At 52.9% G+C, this 21121-nt stretch overlaps 1 protein-coding gene across 1 annotated transcript; it reads left to right on the top strand.

The window, feature by feature from the left end:
* The first annotated feature begins 279 nt into the window (after nt 1–279).
* Nucleotides 280–19864, top strand: LOC140912225 (RING finger protein 112-like). Its single transcript, XM_073346356.1, has 15 exons — nt 280–528; nt 5892–6107; nt 6491–6628; nt 6895–6999; nt 7215–7265; nt 8362–8418; nt 8615–8701; nt 9673–9802; nt 9957–10087; nt 10294–10347; nt 17516–17590; nt 17896–18171; nt 18464–18736; nt 19021–19293; nt 19580–19864. Exons 1-15 carry the CDS (start codon nt 280–282, stop codon nt 19862–19864), a joined length of 2400 nt encoding a protein of 799 aa, XP_073202457.1.
* The last annotated feature ends 1257 nt before the right edge of the window (nt 19865–21121 follow it).

Here is a 21121-nt window from a genome sequence, read left to right as displayed (position 1 = left end):
AGGGGCATTTGCAGAGCTGGGAGGGGGACAGGGCTGCACTCCCGGGCTCCAGGTAACCCAAAACCCCATGAGCAGAGAGGCACTTGCCAGCCCTGCCCCAAAATGGGAGTGGCCAGCGCACAACCGTGATTGGAAACTTACCCAGCCAAGTGGTGAAAACTAACAGTAGAGCCCAGGAGTCCTGGCTCCCAGCCCCTCTGCGGTAGCATCTTAGCCCCGATGTTCCCATGTGCTAGCTCTTGACCCAGTGGATCTCCCCAGGCCTGCGGGATCAGGGGGATGGAACAACTCCGGGAGGACGTCACCTGCTCCATCTGCTTGGACGTCTTGAAAGACCCCCTCTCCATCGAGTGCGGCCACAACTTCTGCCGGGGCTGCCTCTCGACTCACTGGAGCCAGATCTCAGCCCAAGAGCACCGCTGCCCGGACTGCCGGGCTCCCTGCTCCGGGGATAGGATGATCCCAGACACACACGTCAAAAACCTAGCGGAGAAAATCGCGAAGCCTCTGCAGGAAGAGACTGAGTTGGTGAGACCAGACAGGCCGGATAAGGGGAAAAGGAGCTTTCTCTTGTAGGGGATGCTGGGCCCAATCCATCCGCAGGGCAGGGACTGGCTGACTCATGGGGGCAGGGGATGGGACACCAGGCCTTTCCCCTTTAGAGGGCACCAGCCCTGATCTGGGCCCAGGGTGTGGACTGGCTGTCTCAGAAGGGTGAGGAATGGGACACACAGACTCATAGACTGGTAGGCCAGAAGGGACCATCATGATCACCTAGTCTGAACTCCTGTACATTGCAGGCCACAGAACCTCATCTACCCGCTCCTATAATAGACCCCGAACCTCTGGCTGAATTACTGATGTCCTCAAATCATGATCGAAAGAATCCAAGTTACAGAGACTCCACCATTTACTCTAGTTCAAACCTGCAAGTAACCCGTGCCCCGTGCTGCAGGGGAAGGCAACCCCCGCACCCCAGGTCTCTGCCAATCCGACCTGTGGGCAAATTCCTTCCCAACCCCAAATATGACGATCAGCTAGACCCTGAGCATGTGGGTGAGACCCACCAGCCCGACACCTGGGAAAGAATTGCTTATAGTAACTCAGAGCCCTCCCCATCTAGTGTCCCATCACTGGCCCTTGGGGATATTTGGTACGAGCCTTCACACATGAGCCATATGCCTTTGTAGACAACCTCATCATACCATCCCCTCCATAAACTTGTCACGCTCAGTCTTGAATCCAGTTAGGTTTTTTGTTCCCCTTGGGAGGCTGTTCCAGAACTTCACTCCTCCGATGGTTGGAAACTGTTGTCTAATTTCAAGGCTAAACTTGTTGCTGGCCAATTTATAGCCATTTGTTCTTGTGTCAAGGTTGGTGCTTAACTTAAATCACTCCCCTCCCTCCCTGGTATTTATCCCTCTGTTGTGTTTCTAGAGTGCAATCATAGCTCCCCTCAGCTTTCTTTTGGTTCGGCTAAACAAGCCGAGCTCTTTGAGTCTCCTCTTCTAAGGCAGGTTTTCCAGTCGTTGAATGATCCTAGTAGCCCTTCTCTCTACCTGTTCCAGTTTGAATTCATCTTTCTTAAACGTGGGAGACCAGAACTGCACACTCTGCTCCAGATGGGGGCTCACCAGTGCCTTGTATCATGGCAATAACACTTCCTGTCTCTGATGGAAATACAGTACCTCACCTGGTACATCCTAGGGTTGCATCAGCCTTTTTCACGGCCACATCCCATTGGCGGCTCATAGTCATCCAGTCATCAGCCAATAAACCCAGGTCTTTCTCCTCCTCTGTCGCTTCCAACTGAGATGTCCCCACCTTGTAGCACAAATTCTTGTTGTTAGTCCCAAAATGCATGACCTTGCACTTTTCACTATTCAATTTCATCCCATTTTTATTATTCCAGTTTCAAGGTTGTCCAGATCGTCTGTACGATATTCCGGTCCTCCTCCGTACTGGCAATACCTCCCAGCTGTGGGTCATCCCAAAATTTGATCAGCACACTCCCACCCTTTGTGCCTAGGTCATTAATGAAAATGTTAATAAGATTGCTCCCAAGACCGATCCCCGAGGAACTCCACTAGTAACCTCCCACCAGCCTGACAGTTCACCGTTCAGTTTGACCCATTGTCGTCTCCCTTTTAACCTCTCCTTACCCACCTTTCGATTCTCATCTTAATTCCCATCTTCTCCAATTTAATTTTCCATGTGGCACTGTATCAAATGCCTTACTGAAATCCAGGCAGATTAGATCAACTGCGTTTCCTTTGTCTAGAAAATCAGTTATCTTCTCAAGGCAAGAGATCAGGTTGGTTTGGCATGATCTACCTTTTGGAAAGCCAGAATGTATTTTATGCCAATTACCATTTATCTCTATGTCCTTAACTCCTGTCTCTTTCAAACCTTCGTCCAAGACCGTGCATACAATTGAGGTCAAACTCATGGACCTGTGGTTTCCTGGATCACTTCTTTTCTCCCTTCTTAAATATATGTACTATATTAGCCATTCTCCCATCATGGGATACAAGCCCTGACTTTTACAGATTAATTACAAATCCTTGCTATTGGGCTTGCAATTTTGTGTGCCAGTTTCTTTAATATTCTTTGGTGGAGATGGTCCTGACCCCCCAGTTTGGTCCCATTAAGCTGTTTGAATTTGGCTTCCATTTCAGCCAATTCAGTGACAATTTCTACTCCCGTATTCTTGTTCTCATTAGCCATCTTGCCACAAGCATCTCTATAAGCTTATTAAAATCGGAGGCAAGATATTTGTTTAGCTGTTGGGCCAAACCCATGTAACCCTTCTTCCAGGTGGAGCCAGCAGCAACCAGGGCCGGGTTCAATATCTCGGGGTTTCTTTTCAACAATACAACACAGAACTGGCACGAGCCCCCACCCAGTGACCTGAGAAATTTACACACCACCCTTGGGAGCCTCTCAGAGGCAAAACTTCCCCACTTGCAAGCACAGAGTCTGAGTGTAGAAAAGAAACTTTGAATAAAAGGAGGGAAGTACCTCGGCATTAATTTGGGAAAACACCACAAACAGGGTTCATAAACATACACCATGAGCAAAAGACCCACCCCCAAGTAGGTTGGGCAGTGCCCTTTTCCTGCAGGGTCTTAAGCCAGCAACCCAAAATTCCCTTTAACGTGCCCGTCCCTTCTCTGCACCCCATTCACAGTTGCTGTCCTTGGCCAGTGCAGCCCCAGAGTTCACAGGTGCATCTGCAGGGTTCACCTCCCACCCTAGGTGAAAACGGGACGGGGGAGAGAAGGAGGCACATTACTCGCTCCGCGGCTCGGGCACTCGCTTGTCACCCCTATGGCCAATTGCCGTGCCTCCCTGTGGGGCTCTGCTCTCTGGCCCTCTCTTCCAGCCGCCCTGCTGGCCGCTTGCCACCCCTCTCCGCCAGCCGCCCTGCTGGCCACATCAAGCTGACTTCTGGGCCCCCCACTTCACACAGCTCTCAGTGATTTCAGCTGTTCGTGGGGGAGCCTGACGGCTGGGGCACACTGGGCAGGGTCTTGCATCAGAGACACTGTCCCAAAGCAGATCTAATACATTGACCTAGGTATCAGCGATTTCAGCTCTGCAGCCTGTAACAAGACTCTCAACTGAGTCTCACTTAGCTCTGTTATTACACAGTGGAGAGAGGAAGGGACAAGTGGTGTTTGGGACCCTTAGGCAAGGCCCACAACACACATACATGTGTGTGTGAGTATGAGTGTGAGTGTGTGTGTGTTCCATCGGGGTCGGCCAGGTACAGTTCTGCTGCCCTTCATGCCCCAATGACAAGGAGACTGGGGATCCAACACCAGCCAAAGGTGACCATTTGGGCAAGCAATCCCATCATGCTGAGCACCTAGGCAGGGTGGGTGTGCCCATCCAAAGGAGATCAGCTCCTGAAGTCCTTTTCCACAGCTCACCACCCGATGTCAGGGGAGACCTCATTCAACCTCTGCTTACACCTATATCTGTAATCTCCACCCCACCCTCAGTGCTTAGTGGTCCCACTTCTTCTTTCCTTGTTTTCTTTTTATTTATAAGGCTAATTAACCTTTTAGTGTTTGTTTCAATTCCCTTTGCACGGTCTAATTCTGCTAGGCCTTTGGCAGTTCTCAGTTTTCTCTCCACTTTCTGACCTCCAGAAGGCAGCTTTCCTTGCTGATCCATCCCATCTTCCATTCCTCGTAGGCTTTCTGCTTTCTCTTAATTTCTCTTTGAGATCCTGGTTCATCCAGTTTGGTCGGCAACCCTTTTTCTGGATGCAGACTCCAGAGAGTTTCTGCAATTTTGACTTAAAGTAATTCCAAGCCTCTTCCACATCCAGATCCTTGAGGTTTGCAGGCCATCCACTTCCCTAATTCCCTTAATGTTTTACAGTTTGGCCTTTTGAAATCCAGGACCCCTGGCTGCCAACCTGATTTCCTTTATCCTTCCATTTAATTTAACCTGAATAGCTCATGGTCACTCGAACCACGGCTATCCTTTACAGCCAGTTCTTCAGTGCGGTCCTCGCTACTTACCAATACTAAATCTAAACTGATCTCACTTCTTGTTGCTTCGGTGACTACTTGGTGAAGAAATCTGTCAGCCGTCACATACAAAAATATCCAAGCCCTACCATTATTAGTAGCTCTTCTCCCCCAATCTCTGTCTGGAAAACGAAAGTCTCCCATAATCACACAATTCCCAGTGGTATTTATTTCATTCAAACTATCCATGGGGTTTCTATCCACCCCCAAACCAGATTCTGGGGGTCTGTAGCAGACCCGAAGCACTGTCCCTGGGGGCCTCTGGTAGCTTTCTTCCCCACAGTGATTTTGACACAAACTGATTCTGTTTTATCCATTCCATCCCTTCTCGTTTCTTTCCACTCCACCTCGTCATGAGCAGACAATGCTACTCCACCACCTCTGCCTTTCTTCTTTCTTTCCTGTAATCCAGCCATGGCTGCTACTGCCCCATGGTTCTGCTCACCCGATAATATCTGTTTTCCCGTCCCGCACCCATAGTTCTACTTCCTCCATTTTGTCACCCAGGCTCCTGGCATTGCTGAGCAGACATCTTGCTGATTCTGCTTGGCTTTGCTCAGATTTCTCACGCGGGTAGGTACAGTCATTTTACTGCCAGTATCGGCCACCTGACTGTTAGTGTAGGTGCTCTTGGCACTATTGATCTTCTTCTCATGCGTTCTCCTTCTCTCTGTCGTTCCTTTCTCCATTGCTGCGCCCTCTCCTACTTGATTTGCCTCCCGCTCAGTGTGAGAATCAGGCCTGGAGGTTCCATGAGCATCTCCCAGGGTTCCTAGTTTAAAGCCCTTTTCCTCAGCTGTCCCAACCTCCACCCCAGAAGTCTATCTCCCTCCCCACGCAGGTGGCATTCGTCCCATAACCAGTCATCTGTCTGTGAACGCCTCCCAGTGGTTGAACATCCCCAAGCCCTCGTTAGTCCCAGTGCCTGAGCCATCTGTTGATTATCGGCATCTTGTCTAGGCTTCGCTCTCCTCCTCCAGGGACAGGTAGCATCCCACTGAAGATCACTTTAGCCTCCATTTCTTTATATGTCTTCCCTAGCCTGGCACAGTCTCCCTTGATGTGTTCCAGCAAGAATCTAGGGGCATTTCCCCTCCAGAGAGTTCTGGCTCTGATGCAGCCCCAGGGCAGGGGGACTGACTGGTTTGGGGGGGTGGGAATGGGGACCGGGGCTCTGATCTCGGGCACTGACTGGGTTGGGGCTTGGGAAGGGTCACGGGGCTTTGGTGCAGGGGACTGGCTAGCTCAAGGGGGTGGGAATGGAGCATGGGGCTCTTATCAGGGGGCCATGGGACAGTCTCTCTTGGAGGGCGGGGTCCCAGGTCTGACCCTGCTCTCTCCCTGCAGCAGGGGCCGGGGGCTCAGCCGGAGCCGGGGCACCCGGTGCAGCTGGTGCGTCTGGACGAGGAAGAGAACCTGATCCTGGATGAGGAGGCCCTGAGCCGCTGCCTGGAGCAGGGTGGGGTGGGGGATGCCCCCGTCTGCCTGGTGTCCATCATCGGGGAGCAGCGCCGGGGCAAATCCTTTCTTCTGAACTACCTGCTGCGCCGCCTCCGGAGCCCGGTGAGTGTGAACGGGGCAGGAGTGAGCTGTGGGTGTGAGCGGCCCTATCCTGCCCCCTGCTGGCAGGCTCAGAGCTGCACACGTGGTTGTGAGCAGCCCGCCCCCCACCATGTCCAGTTAGCTCGGGCCATGGCTGGACCCTAACGCGTCTGTCGGCCTGTCTGGAACACAGCGTGTCTCTCTCTCGTCTAGACAGCCGTGGGTCTGTTTGTCTATCAGATTACGATCACACCCGTCACCACGTATTCCTCCCTGCCCCACACTAGCACAATTAACCCCTGCCCCCCTCCCAGGGTTTGCAGCCCAGGGTAGGAGGGGGGTATCAGTCACTCTCCTCCCCCACGCTGCACTGACCTCTCCCCCACCATGTTCCCTCCCAGCAGGACGCGAGGGACGGGTCATGGATGGGCCGGGAGGATGAGCCCCTGGAGGGGTTCGAGTGGCGTGCGGACGAGGAGCGAGTCACCAACGGGGTGTGGGCGTGGAGTCAGCCCTTCTGGGTCCCGGCCAAGGCGGGGAAAGTAAGTGGGGGCATTGGGGGTGCACAGGGAAGGGGGAGGAGGCCATGCGGGGGCTGGGAGAAGGGAACCAGGTGGAGAGAGAACAGGGGGGAATGGAGAAGAGACAGAAGTAAGGAGCTAACCCTGGGGGACTTCTGGGGAAGTTGAGAAGGAGATGCCAGGGGCCATGGGGCCTGAGCAGGGGGCAGGCTCTGGGGGCAGAGGGGCCGTGGGTGGCTGAACAAAGCCGGGAGCTGACCTGGGGCTCTCACTCTTGGCCCCCCCAGGTGGCCGTGCTGCTGGTCGACACCGAGGGCTCCATGGACATTGAGAGCAACAAGGAGACCAGCATCAAACTCTCCGCCTTTTCCATGCTGCTCAGCTCCTACCAGGTTGGGGGGCTCCCCGGGGGGTGCTGTGCTGCAGGGAGCAGGGTGGAGGCTCAGTGGGGGGTGCTCTCCCCTGGGGGTCAGGGCCGGCCCCAATGCCCCAGTGAGGCGCTAGGGGGCGCTGTGCTGCAGGGAGCGGGTGACGTGGCTGGGAAGGGGCCTGGGGCGGCCGTCCCTGCTCGTTGCTGTAGCTCTGTCTGTCTCGTGATTATCTGCAGATACTGAACACTGGCTGTCGGGTGAAGGACCCGGATCTCGAATACCTGGAGGTGAGGCCGGGCAGTGCAGAACGTGGCCGGGCCAGGTTCTCCCCTTATGCCCACAGCGTTATTATCCCTCCCCATAGCTCCTGTGGGGAAACTGAGGCCCAGAGAGAGAAACCGACTCTCCCACGGTGACGTGGGCCTCTGGAGTCAGCACTGTCACCACACGGCCCAGCCTGGCTCTCTGCTCCCAGGTATCCGGCGTGGGCCACTGGGCCAAAGTTAGGACCCCTCCCTCCCCTCCAGCCCAGCTCTGCCATTGGTGGGAAGCTGCTGGGGCCAGGTCCTGGGGCGGTCGCTCTGTCCCCCTGCACTGCTTTTCTTTTCTCTCCAGCCTCTTACCCAGCCCCAGCCCCGCTGGGTCGAGCCTCTGTCAGTCGCACCCTTAGCAACATCACTGCCACCTGTGGTATATGGCGTGTCCTGCCCCTGTACTGAGCCCTGGGGGGATTCTCTGTTCAGGGGAGGGGTTGGCTTGGGAGGGTTTTATCTGTCCTCGCTGCCCCGGGTTCTGTCATTGGCAAAAAACTGGTTCACGCAGAGATATGGAGGCCTAGTCAGAGCTCAGGGAAATGCTACGTGCTGACATTGTTCAAGGCGTGAGCAGAGCCGTGGTTTGACCCCTGGGGCTGTGCAAAGGAAGTTGGAAGCGTCCATCAGCCCTAGGCAATGGGGTGTTTGTGGAGTGGAACCCCTTTGTAAAAGGACCCCAAATTTCGACCACTGACTCCCCCCCGCATTCCTCCCTCACCTCCATGGAGCACCTTGAGAGAAGGAGAAAGCCCTGAAACCGGATAGAGGAGGGGTTGTGCATTGACAGTCCTCCCCGCCCGTGCCAGACCCTCATGTCCCACAGCCTCCCTCTCACTCCCATGGCCGGGTGCAGCTTCTTTCTCTCTGACCCACTGAAATCGTCTCTGTCCATCTCACATTTTATTTTGCGCTCGCTGGGCCTCGCTCTCTGCCCTGGGCAGAGGAAGAAGCTCAGGTGTGGGGGTGGGGGGTGATCAGGCCCCTTTCTGTCCACAGGCAGGATCATTTCCCCCCAAACTAAACACCTCCCAGGTCCCAGACTCACCCCGCCCCTCTTTTCTCTCTGCAGATGTTTGTGCAGGTGGCCGAAGTGGTGGGAGAGGCCTATGGACTGGAGCCCATTCAGGTGAGACGGCTTTTCCCCCATCACCTGCTCTGCCCCATGTATCCCCACACTGCACCCCTCCTCCACTCCACAGCATGCTCCTGCCCCTTGCACCCCAGCCCCACTCCTGAGGGGTTGAGGTTTCCCCAGCAGACACTGTCCTTCTCCACGTCCCAGTGTCCCCCCACCCTCAACTCCCCTTCTGTCTCCCCTGCAGCACCTGGACCTACTGGTGCGGGACTGGAGCAGCTCCCGGGTCCTTGGAGCCCAGGGTGGGGAGCAGCATCTGAGACAAGTCAGACAGGTGAGTGTGGGGCTTGGGGGGGATGGGGAATGGGACCCAGGGCCTAGTTGTGATCCAGACCCAGTGTTGGGGACTGGCTGGCTCAGGGGTTGGGGAATGGGACACGGGGCCTTTCCCCTCTCAGGGGCTGGTAACCCCACCCTTTGTAATGGTTGTGTGACAAATCCCATTATAAGACCCCTTTAAAGTTGCTTATAACTTTGCCAAACTTTAACTGTTTGGGCTGAAATTTTCCATGCTTGTTCTCTGCCGCCAGCTCAATTCGCGGATGCTCCCTCCAGCTGTTTCTGAGAATGAGGCTAAAAAAAACTAATTGTTTGGCAATATTGAAAGAAAATTCTGATGTTCCTTTTTTTTTTTTAAACATCTCTATCCTCCCCGCCCTCCCCGCTGCAGAGTAAGGACTCTAAATTTGGTGGGGGGTGGGGTGGCCAGTGTGTCAGGCATAGGCAGAGTCCATCTACACAGACCATGCTCCACCCCTCCCAGCTCCACATGCCGCCCAGACTGAGCATGGCCCCGTCCCCACAGAGCGACCCAGCACGCTCCAGCCTCGGGCTGCAGGAGCAAAGCTGGACTTTCCCTGCAAGTGCTGCTCCAGGCCAGGCACCAGAACTGAGAGGGGACCTCCTGTCTCTCCCATGCTCTCAGTGAGCCCAGGTGGCGGGAGGAGGAAGCTGCTTGATTGCAGTGTGGAGGGGAGAAAAGCCAGAGCAGGAGGAGGGAAAGGAGCAGGGTGGGACAAGGCATCTGGATAGACTGGGAATGGGGTAGGGGGTGCGAGGAGGCTGAGCCCTGGGACTCACTCCTTTCTCTTCCTGCCGTCCCCTGCCTTGTTCACTGCACCCCTTCCAATTCCTACCGCAAACGAGGCCGGGCTCCTCCAGACCCTCTCTGACTGCCTGGCAGGTCTGGCTAATGTTAACACAGGTTTTTGTGTGTGAATGTAACGATTCCCCCTGTCTCGGCAGAAGCTGGAGGCGAGGTCCCCTTGCAAACACCCCAAGGCCCTGGAAGCACTGAAGAGAAGCAGCAGCTGCTGTTATCTGATGCCCTTTCCTGGCGAGCGGATCACGATGGGGAGCGAGGGAACTCTCAGAGGTAATGGACCCTGGTCATTGGCTCTAAGCCCCCTGCCATGTGCAGAGCAATGTGATTGGGGCGCTGATCATGCCTACATGTGGAAGGTAGAAAGTAGGGGCATCAGACAGGCCCTATATTCCACCACCATTGTCCATCTCTCTCCCCTTTGCAGACATGGGTGAGAATTTCCGGGAGAGCCTGAGGGACTACGTCACCACCCTGGTGAGCTCGGCCAGTCAACATGTCCAGACAGACCGGCATCGGGAGATGCTCACCGGGACACAGCTCGCTGCCAAGATAAAGGTGAGGACTGGCCAGCTGTGCTGGAGGGAGCAGGAAGGGGATGCTCTCCCCTTGCAGTCAGTAATGACCCCAATACCCCCAATTCCCCAGCTGCCCCACCCCAGAGGTGGCTGCATCTCAGCTCCAGGGGAGCCATCTCCATGTTCCCAACCTTTCTAAGCCTTGTGGAGTCTGTGACATGGTGATTTCTTTTGGTTCCTTTTCAGAATTTATCTGATGTGATGAAGAAACATCGCTTCGGCTTCTCCTCTCCCTGTCAGGTATTGTCTCTGCCTCTGACCTGATCGCAGGGTGTCTCCCCTCTGTCGTCCATGCCAGGGCTGGTGAGGTGCTTGGAACTGGGGCCATCCTACTGGAGGTGACTGGGAAAGGGTCTCGGGTTCTCGGACTCCAAGGTAGAAGAATTTGACTAGACTAGAAGGTGGCTGATGCTGATGCTGGTGGCTGATGCTGGAGGGTGTGACTGGTTCGGTCTCAGAGACCCCCTTGGGACTGTCACCTGACGTGCTGGAATTACCTCTGAGCCCATTTTCCACTGCCAGCCTGGGCCTCCAGAACCCTGCCTTCTTGAGCTAGACACACTAGCCTGCTGCAACACAGACCCAGGTCTGGGTCCATGCCCCCAAAGCTGCAGACTTTAACCAAAAACTGCTCAGCAAGTCACCTATCTCCAGCACCCAGACACCCAGCTCCCAAAGGGATCCAAACCCCAAATAAATCTGTTTTATTCTGTATAAAGCTTATACAGGGTAAACTCATGAATTGTCTGCCCTCTATAACACTGATAGAGAGGTATGCACAGCTGTTTGCTCCCCCAGGTATTAATCACTTACTCTGGGTTCATTAATAAAGAAAAGTGATTTTATTAAGTAAAAAAAGTAGGATTTAAGTGGTTTTAAGTAATAACAGACAGAACAAAGTAAGTTACCAAGCAAAATAAAACAAAACACACAAGTCTAAACCTAATACATGAAGAAACTGAATAAAGGTAAATCTCACCCTCAGAGATGTTCCAATAAGCTTCTTTCACAGACTAGACTCCTTCCTAGTCTGACACCAATCCTTTTCCCTGGTACAGTTCTCGTTAGTTCCAGCTCAGGTGGTAACTAGGGATTTCTCATGACTGGCAGCCCCCTTTGTTCTATTCCACCCCCTTTTATATCTTTGGCACAAGGTGGGAATCCTTTGTCTCTCTGGGTTCCCACCGTTCCTTCTAAATGGAAAAGCACCAGGTTTAAGATGGATTCCAGTATCATGTGACATGTTCACGTGTCCTGTGAGACTTCAAGCCTCCATTCTTCCCGGCCTGACTTATAGGAACACAGGAAGGCTTTCAAGTAAACAGAGCCATTTACAACCAATTGTCCTAGTTAATGGGAGCCATCAAGATTCCAAACCACCATTAATGGCCTGCCCTTTGCATAGTTACAATAGGACTTCAGAGTAAAACTTCATAATTCTAACTTCAGTTACAAGAATGATACGTTCATACAAATAGGATGACCACACTCAGTAGATTATAAGCTTTGTAATGATACCTTACAAGAGACCTTTTTGCATGAAGCATATTCCAGTTACATCATATTCACTCATAAGCATATTTCCATAAACATATGGGGTGCAATGTCACTAATACTGGAGGGGTTGCCCAGTCTACGGATATATCTCCAGTTCATGAGGCCCGTAACATCAACACGCCTGTCCCCAGGCATGGAGACACACCAGCCCTGTGTGTGTCGGCATGTGAATAACAGCAGTTTATCAGAGCTGGCCCAAAAGTGACGATTTTGGTTTGGTTTTTCATGCAGAAACCATTGAGGTGCCCACAAACCCCCCAAATGTTTCCATTTGGCAACGCTGCCAAGGTGGCTCCTGGGAACTGTTGTTCATGCTCCTCACATGCCCCATTCTCCTCTATGGGTTGGTGTGATGAAGGAATAGTCACCTCTCATGAGTGCCTCCTGCCAGCTGGGGCGATCCTGCATTCTTCCCATTTTCTGTTCCCGGTGCTCCCTGTTGGCAGTTGCCTTAGTCAGGGGTGGCTCAGCCCTCCGGCTAAGTCACACATAGTCTGAGATACACGAAGGAGCCCCTTTCAGGGTAACACAGTCCAACAAACGGCTGGCCCTCTGTGGGGGCTTGAGCCTCATCTCTGGGCCTGTTTACACTCTAGCATCTAGCCCCTTTCTCAGGCTCTAAAACGAAACTTGCCCCCTTTTCAGGGCTTTGGCCACTGCGCCAGTGGCCGGCTGGGGCCATAGGCTTGCTCACTACTCCAGGTCGCAACTCAGGAACCCTGCAAGTAGCAGCCACCTGCTGCTTTCATTACTAGTTGCTACTGCTGCGTTTCCTGGGGTGCTTCCCACTCTGTCCCATCACCTTCTTGGGTTCTCTCTCTGTTCCCTGTATGAGCAGGGTCTCCTCTAGGCCTCCTTGCCTGGAGAGTTTCTCCATCTCTGTCCTGAGTTCTCAGGGTCTTCTCTCAGGCCTCTTCACCTGCAGAGTTTCCCAGACCTATCCCTGCGTGAGCAGGGTTCCTTCCCCAGTCTCTTTCCCCGTGGAGTCTCACAGTCTTTTAGTCTTTCTTTACCCTTCTGGTCCCAGCCAGCGACAACCCAGCTCACCCCTGCAGCTCCTTTTAACTGAGCCTGCCACACCCTGATTGGCTGCTTCCCTGCAGCCTTTCTAGGCAGGCCTGAGGTTCCACACTGATTGCTCCTTTTCCTGGGGTGGAGTGTGCCAGGACTGCAGTCCTAACCTGGGCTTACAAATGCGTGTAGATGCTCCAACCTTAGGTTAACAACCCCAGGGGCTGCTAACTCAATTCCTACTAACTCTGGCCTTACATCGCAGTGGAGACTTACCCATAAGCACGGACTGCAAAGTGCTCTTGGGTTTCAGCCTCAGATCGCCTGGGACAGGTGCTACCCAGGCCCTCTTCTAGAGGAGAATTTGTGGTGAGAGGGGTGCAGTTTATGTCCTTGGGAGGGGGGATAGACCAGCCTAGCCATTCTGGAATGACTACTCCGCAATAGCCACTCCACAATAGTGCCACAGCAGAGACTGTTCCGGAGTCATTGTGTTCCCCGGTCGATTTAGGGCCCCCCCGCCTATACCCTAGCTAGGGTTCAAGGCGTGACCCAGTCAATTTAGGGCACCCTCGCCCTTTCTCTACTGAGGTCTCAGGGTGTAAGACACATAAGAACATAAGAACGGCCACACTGGGTCAGACCAAAGGTCCATCTAGCCCAGTGTCCCGTCTGCCGACAGTGGCCAATGCCAGGTGCCCGAGAGGGAATGAACAGAACAGGGAATCATCAAGTGATCCATCCCCTGTTGCCCATTCCCAGCCTCTGGCAAACCTATTGGTACCCACGGGGCTCAGGAAGAAACCGGGTCAATTTAAGTACCCACCCTTTCCCCTCGGGGCTCCGGGCTGTACGGGTCTGCGGTACCTTTTCCCAGCGAAAGTCTTACACAGTTGTGCTCTTTACATTCATTTATTAACAACACACACAGAATACATATACCAAGCAACTCTTATATGCTCACCACTCCCAATATATGGAGAAATTTCATCAATGGTGAGTCAGGATCCTCTCATGGGGGGTTCCCGGTGCCCATACATGTCACGGTCTTGCAGGGGGTAGGATGTTTTGCAGCTTGATGTTGTACTGCTCTCCAGAGTTGATTCCCAAAGAGCATTGTTTTTTCATTTACATCTATCGGTAAAATTAGCTCCCTCTTTCAAATTTACTAAATCTGTCACAATATCCCACACCCCTAAATAACAGAATTTTTAACCAATTACACCCTGGCACCTATGTGTCCTTCTTCCTGCCCAGGTTCTTTACATTTTCTCTTTCATGCCCAAATGGTAACTTAGGTGTGACCTTCTCTGTGCAGAGGGTCAGCATAAAAACATGGCTCACAGCTTATTTTACAAAAACGAGACAAGCCATTTACAACACACACTTTGCTTCTCTACAAAAGAAAAAGGACACTAAACTATCTAAACTACTACATGCCACAAGGGGCCACAACAGTGGTCCCCTTAACCCACCCAGCAATATTGTTAACCTATCCAACTATACTCTCAGCCCAGCAGAAGAATCTGTCCTATCTCGGGGCCTCTCCTTCTGTCCCTCCACCCCCATGAACATGATACAGTTCTGTGGTGACCTAGAATCCTATTTTCGAAGCCTCCGTCTCAAGGAATATTTCCAACACACCTCTGAACAACATACTAACCCACAGAGACCTTCCTACCAACACTACAAAAAGAAGGATTCTAGGTGGACTCCTCCTGAAGGTTGAAACAACAGACTGGACTTCTACATAGAGTGCTTCCGCCGACGTGCACGGGCTGAAATTGTGGAAAAGCAGCATCACTTGCCCCATAACCACAGCCGTGCAGAACACAATGCCATCCACAGCCTCAGAAACAACTCTGACATCATAATCAAAAAGGCTGACAAAGGAGGTGCTGTTGTCATCATGAATAGGTCGGAATATGAACAAGAGGCTGCTCAGCAGCTCTCCAACACCACTTTCTACAAGCCATTACCCTCTGATCCCACTGAGAGTTACCAAAAGAAACTACACCATCTGCTCAAGAAACTCCCTGAAAAAGCACAAGATCAAATCCACACAGACACACCCCTGGAACCCCGACCTGGGGTATTTAATCTGCTACCCAAGATCCATAAACCTGGAAATCCTGGACGCCCTATCATCTCAGGCATTGGCAAACTGACAGCAGATTGTCTGGCTATGTAGACTCCCTCCTCAGGCCCTATGCTACCAGCACTCCCAGCTATCTTCGAGACACCACTGACTTCCTGAGGAAACTACAATCCATCGGTGATCTTCCTGAAAACACCATCCTGGCCACTACGGATGTAGAAGCCCTCTACACCAACATTCCAAACAAAGATGGACGACAAGCCGTCAGGAACACTATCCCCAATAATGTCACGGCTAACCTGGTGGCTGAACTTTGTGACTTTGTCCTCACCCATAACTATTTCACATTCGGGGACAATATATACCTTCAGATCAGCGGCACTGCTATGGGTACCCGCATGGCCCCACAGGATGCCAACATTTTTATGGCTGATTTAGAACGCTTCCTCAGCTCTCGTCCCCTAATGCCCCTACTCTACTTGTGCTACATTGATGACATCTTCATCATCTGGACCCATGGAAAAGAAGCCTTTGAGGAATTCCACCATGATTTCAACAATTTCCATCCCACCATCAACCTCAGCCTGGACCAGTGCACACAAGAGATCCACTTCCTGGACACTACGGTGCTAATAAGGTGGGGGGAGGGATAGCTCAGTGGTTTGAGCATTGGTCTGCTAAACCCAGGGTTGTGAGTTCAATCCTTGAGGGGGCCATTTAAGGATCGGGGCAAAAATTGGAGATTGGTCCTGCTTTGAGCAGGGGATTGGACTAGATGACCTCCTGAGGTCCCTTCCAACCTGGATATTCTAAGATTCTATGATGGTCATATAAACACCACCCTATACCGGAAACCTACTGACTGCTATACTTACCTACATGCCTCCAGCTTTCACCCAGACCACACCACACAATCCATTGTCTACAGCCAAGCTCTGCGATACAACCGCATTTGCTCCAACCCCTCAGACAGAGACAAACACCTACAAGATCTCTATCAAGCGTTCTTACAACTACAATACCCACCTGCTGAAGTGAAGAAACACATTGACAGAGCCAGAAGAGTACCCAGAAGTTACCTACTAAAGGACAGGCCCAACAAAGAAAATAACAGAACGCTACTAGCCATTACTTCAGCCCCCAACTAAAACCTCTCCAACGCGTCATCAAGGATCTACAACCTATCCTGAAAAATGATCCCTCACTCTCACAGATCTTGGGAGACAGGCCAGTCCTTGCTTACAGGCAGCCCCCCAACCTGAAGCAAATACTCACCAGCAACCACACACAACGCAACAAAAACACTAACCCAGGAACCTATCCTTGCAACAAAGCCATTGCCAACTGTGTCCACATATCTATTCAGGGGACACCATCATAGTGCCTAATCACATTAGCCACACTATCAGAGGCTCGTTCACCTGCACATCTACCAATATGATATATGGCATCATGTGCCAGCAATGCCCCTCTGCCATGTACGTTGGCCAAACTGGATAGTCTCTACGTAAAAGAATAAATGGACACAAATCAGACGTCAAGAATTATAACATTCAAAAACCAGTCGGAGAACACTTCAATCTCTTTGGTCACTCAATTACAAACCTAAAAGTTGCAATTCTTCAACCAAAAAACTTCAGAAACGGACTCCAACGAGAGACTGGTGAATTGGAATTAATTTGCAAACTGGATACAATTAACTTAGGCTTGAATAAAGACTGGGAGTGGATGTGTCATTACACAAAATAAAACTATTTTCCCTTGTTTATTTCCCCCCAACTGTTCTTGTCAACTGCTGGAAATGGCCCACCTTGATTATCACTACAAAAGGTTCCCCCCGCCCCCCGCCGCTCTCCTGCTGGTAATAGCTCACCTTACCTGATCACTCTCATTACAGTCTGTCTGGTAACACCCATTGTTTCATGTTCTCTGTGTATATAAAATCTCCCCACTGTATTTTCCACTGAATGCATCCGATGACGTGAGCAGTCGCTCATGAAAGCTTATGCTCAAATAAATTTGTTAGTCTCTAAGGTGCCACAAGTACTCCTTTTCTTTTAGCTTATTTTATGTTTGTTGAGTCTCCTTCTCTATCCTCCCTAATTTCACAGCACCTGGCTGTTTCTACTTTACAACCTGGGTGGTTATAACTCTCGTTAGGGGCATTCCTGGGGAGGCAATACTTTGTCAGCAGCAGAAAATTCTCTTTTTTTTCACGTTTAGTGGTGAGATCTCTGAGTTTCGCCCAAAGCTGGTTTAATATGGGGGGTTGATCAGGTCTCAGACCAACAATTGCTCCTCCACAACAAGAGTTTACCCAGCCCAGAATAATACCCCTCCCCCCAGCAAAAAAGAGCTGAGATTCACACCCAAACCACCTGCCCCCTGATGATCAATAAAAGCCCCCACACACCACCAGACCCGTGAGAACCGGCGTCACTGATGTGCTCTCGGGCGTCAGCCTCAGGCCGAGCCCGGCTGGGACAGGGGTTTGCAAAGTCTTTGGCTAGAGGAAAGTGCTGCAAGGGCAAAATGCAGGTCGGGGCGGGGAAGGGAGCCGAGGCTGGGCTGCCGTTAGGGAACAAATTGGAGACCAGGGGCACCAGACGCCGAAAGCGGCCGCCATGCCACCTAGTGGCATCTCTCTGTTACGTGAGGCTGCTGCGGTGGAAGCTTCAGCCACTAAATGGAGTCGGGGCCCCATGAACTGCGGCTCACCCCGGTCTTGTCCCCCCGGCACAGATGGCCATCACCTTCCACAACCAGAGAGTCGTGGACAGCGCCCGCACAGACCACGCTGTGTTTCTGAGGGAGAAGGTGAGTTCAGGGGGCGGAAGGGTCTGCGCCCCCAGCCAGAGGAACCCCAGAGGGAAACATCCCGGCCAACCCCGTGGGCTTTGGGCTTTGGGGAGGAGACGGGAGCTCATATCTCCAGCTCCCAGGGTGCTTGTGGAGATTGGTGAATCCAACCCATGTACAGTGGAAGCCCTGATCTCAGTCACAGGAGTGAGGGGAAGTTTCTGTGCTGTAGCTGGGGGGTCCATGGGTGAGACAGGGTCACACACCCGCCCCTTCTAACAGCCTGGGCCCCTCCTCTCCCCCTCCTCTCCCGCTCCACGCAGGACGGCCTGTCCCGGCGCATGGTCGACTGTCTGACGATGGATCCGAGCGCAATGGCAGAGCAGTTCGAGGAGCAGCGCAGGTGGCTTCTGGGGCGGTGCCGGGAGGAGATGAGGGAGCCAGAGAAGGAGACCCTGCTGATGGCCCTAGAGGCGGAGATGACTCAGGAGGCCGAGACTTTCCTGGAGACCTACCGAAGGCGCTATCAGCATCACACCACCAACCAGAGAGCCATGGACAGAGCCCGCAGAGACCACGCTGACTTTCTGAGGGAGAAGGTGAGTGAGAGGGGTTGTGGCCCCATGCAGGGGAACCCCAGGGAACCTTCCCAGCCATCCCCATGGCCTATGTTTTTTTGGAAGGAGATGGGACCTCGTATCAGCTTCTGAGGTGGCTGCAGAGATGGGAGACCCCAACCCCAGTACAACAGGCATCCTGATCTCAGGCACGGAGTTCGGGGGAAGTGGCTCTCCTGTAGCCAGAGGGTCCATGGGTGAGATGGGGCCGCACACGCACACCTTGTAACAGCCTTGTGTCCCCCCTCTCCCACTTCTCTCCCGCTCAACGCAGGACGGCCTGTCCCAGCGCATGGCCGACTGTCTGACGGTGGATCCGAGCGCAATGGCGGAGCAGTTCATGGAGCAGCGCAGGTCGCTCCTGGAGCGGTGTCAGAAGGAGATGAAGGAGCCGGAGGAGACCCTGATGACGGCGCTAAAGGCGGAGTTGACTCGGGAGGCCGAGACCTTCCTTGGGACCTACCGAAGACGCTATCAGAGTCACAACATCAACCAGAGAGTCATGGACAGAGCCCGCCAAGACCACGCTGACTTTCTGAGGGAGAAGGTGAGACAGGGTGAAACTGTGCTCCAGCCCGGGGAACCCCAGGGAAACATCCCGGCCAGCCCCGTGGGTTGTGGGTTGTGGGGCAGGAGACAGGAGTTCATATCTCCAGCTCCCAGGGTGGCTGCAGAGATGGGAGACTCCAACCCATGCACGGGGGGGGCTCTGATCTCGGTCAGGGGGGTGGAGAGAAGTTGCTGAGCTGTAGCCAGAGGGTCCATGGGATAGACGGGGTTCAACCCCACCTTCTAACAGCCTTGGGCCCCCTCCTCTCCGGCTCCACACAGGACGGCCTGTCCCAGCGCATGGGCGAGTGTCTGACGGTGACGCCGAGTGCAATGGCGGAGCAGTTCATGGAGCAGCGCAGGTCGCTCCTGGAGCGGTGTCAGAAGGAGATGAAGGAGCCGGAGGAGACCCTGATGACGGCGCTAAAGGCGGAGTTGACTCGGGAGGCCGAGACCTTCCTTGGGACCTACCGAAGACACTATCAGAGTCACAACATCAACCAGAGAGTCATGGACAGAGCCCGCCAAGACCACGCTGACTTTCTGAGGGAGAAGGTGAGACAGGGTGAAACTGTGCTCCAGCCCGGGGAACCCCAGGGAAACATCCCGGCCAGCCCCATGGGTTGTGGGTTGTGGGGCAGGAGACAGGAGTTCATATCTCCAGCTCCCAGGGTGGCTGCAGAGATGGGAGACTCCAACCCATGCACGGGATGGGGCTCTGATCTCGGTCAGGGGGGTGGAGAGAAGTTGCTGTGCTGTAGCCAGAGGGTCCACGGGTGAGACGGGGTTCAACCCCCACCTTCTAACAGCCTTGGGCCCCCTCCTCTCCGGCTCCACACAGGACGGCCTGTCCCAGCGCATGGGCGAGTGTCTGACGGTGACGCCGAGTGCAATGGCGGAGCAGTTCGTGGAGAAGCGCAGGTCGCTGCTGGGGCGGTGCCGGGAGGAGATGAAGGAGCCGGAGGAGACCCTGCTGACGGCGGTGGAAGCGGAGCTGACTCGAGAGGCCGACATCTTCCTGGAGACCTCCAGAGAGCGCTATCTGTGTCACTTAACCAATCTGGGCCAGAAGTTGGGGCAGGGGCTGATATTGTTGTTGGCAGCGAAGTCAAGTTTTCGTCACTGAGGCTGCAGAGCTAAGCAGCAGCTGTTAGGGTGGGGCTGGGGGTGGGAGTGGGGTGGACACTACAGCCAGGATGTACATGTGCAGGGAGGTGGGTAGCAACATCGGGCAGCAGGAAACGGCGAGAGCTGCAGCTGCCCACATCGACAGGGCATCACCATCGACACAACAGTTGGACCGTGAGCCCCTGCTCTGTGATTTTCACTAAAACACCTTCCAGGGAGGCCTCCAGCCGGGATGGGAAGCCATCAAGGCACAGAAAATTCACATCTGCCCTCAGAAGTTAGTCCCAGTAGTTATCCTCCCACAGTCTGGATTACAGTGGGAAGGAAAAGAATGGCTTAAGACACACCTGTCAGCTATCACTTCAGAGCTTAGTTGAGCTGGGCGAACTATGGGGATTTTTGTTCTCTGGTATGAGGGAGTAGGGAGCATTAACCTTTTAATGTTGCATGGGAGTTTTACTAGTCTACTTGTAGGCATTTTACTAGCTGCTTGTAGGCATTGTGTGTATCCTCTTTGCAGCTGGTTGTGAACTTGAATGTTCTTTCCAGGTACCATAGTTTTGTATGAAACTTCTGAATTCTACTAGGTTAAAATATATAAAAGGAGAAGAATTTTTTCAATATTTTTATTAATCTTTTTCTAAAACAAAAAAGCAAATTCCTCCTGTGCTGGCTGAGGAAAGTCGTGGTTTCATTTACCTTCAGCTTTACATTTACAATGTTCTGAAGAGGTTTAGCGAATAGCTCAGTGGTTGGTGAGCCTGTCGGGAGGAGAGGCAAATTCATGCACAGGTATAGTGTGTGCACATGCTGTAAAAAGACATCAGCCTCTGCCCCCCTCCATCTCTGCCTTCCCCAGGATTGCTGGGCCTCCCCCAATCACCTGCTAACTGTAGTTTGTTCGACTTGAACAGTCCCTGTTTAGTAACCCCCTAAAGTTCGTTTCAACTCCTCATGCAAATAAAAATTAAATTAAATTAAATTGAAAAAAAACCAGTATCCCAGATAATGTCACAGCAAACCTGGTGGCTGAACTTTGTGACTTTGTCCTCAACCATAACTATTTCACATTTGGGGACAATGTATACCTTCAAATCAGCGGCACTGCTATGGGTACCGGCATGGCCCCACAGGATGCCAACATTTTTATGGCTGACTTAGAACAACGCTTCCTCAGCTCTCGTCCCCTAATGCCCCTACTCTACTTGCGCTACATTGATGACATCTTCATCATCTGGACCCGTGGAAAACAAGC

This window comes from Lepidochelys kempii, chromosome 6 (genome assembly GCF_965140265.1).
Source record: "Lepidochelys kempii isolate rLepKem1 chromosome 6, rLepKem1.hap2, whole genome shotgun sequence".
Taxonomy (NCBI): domain Eukaryota; kingdom Metazoa; phylum Chordata; order Testudines; family Cheloniidae; genus Lepidochelys; species Lepidochelys kempii.
The sequence above is the reverse complement of the archived record's forward strand: the minus strand, read 5'-3'. Positions and strand labels throughout refer to the sequence as shown.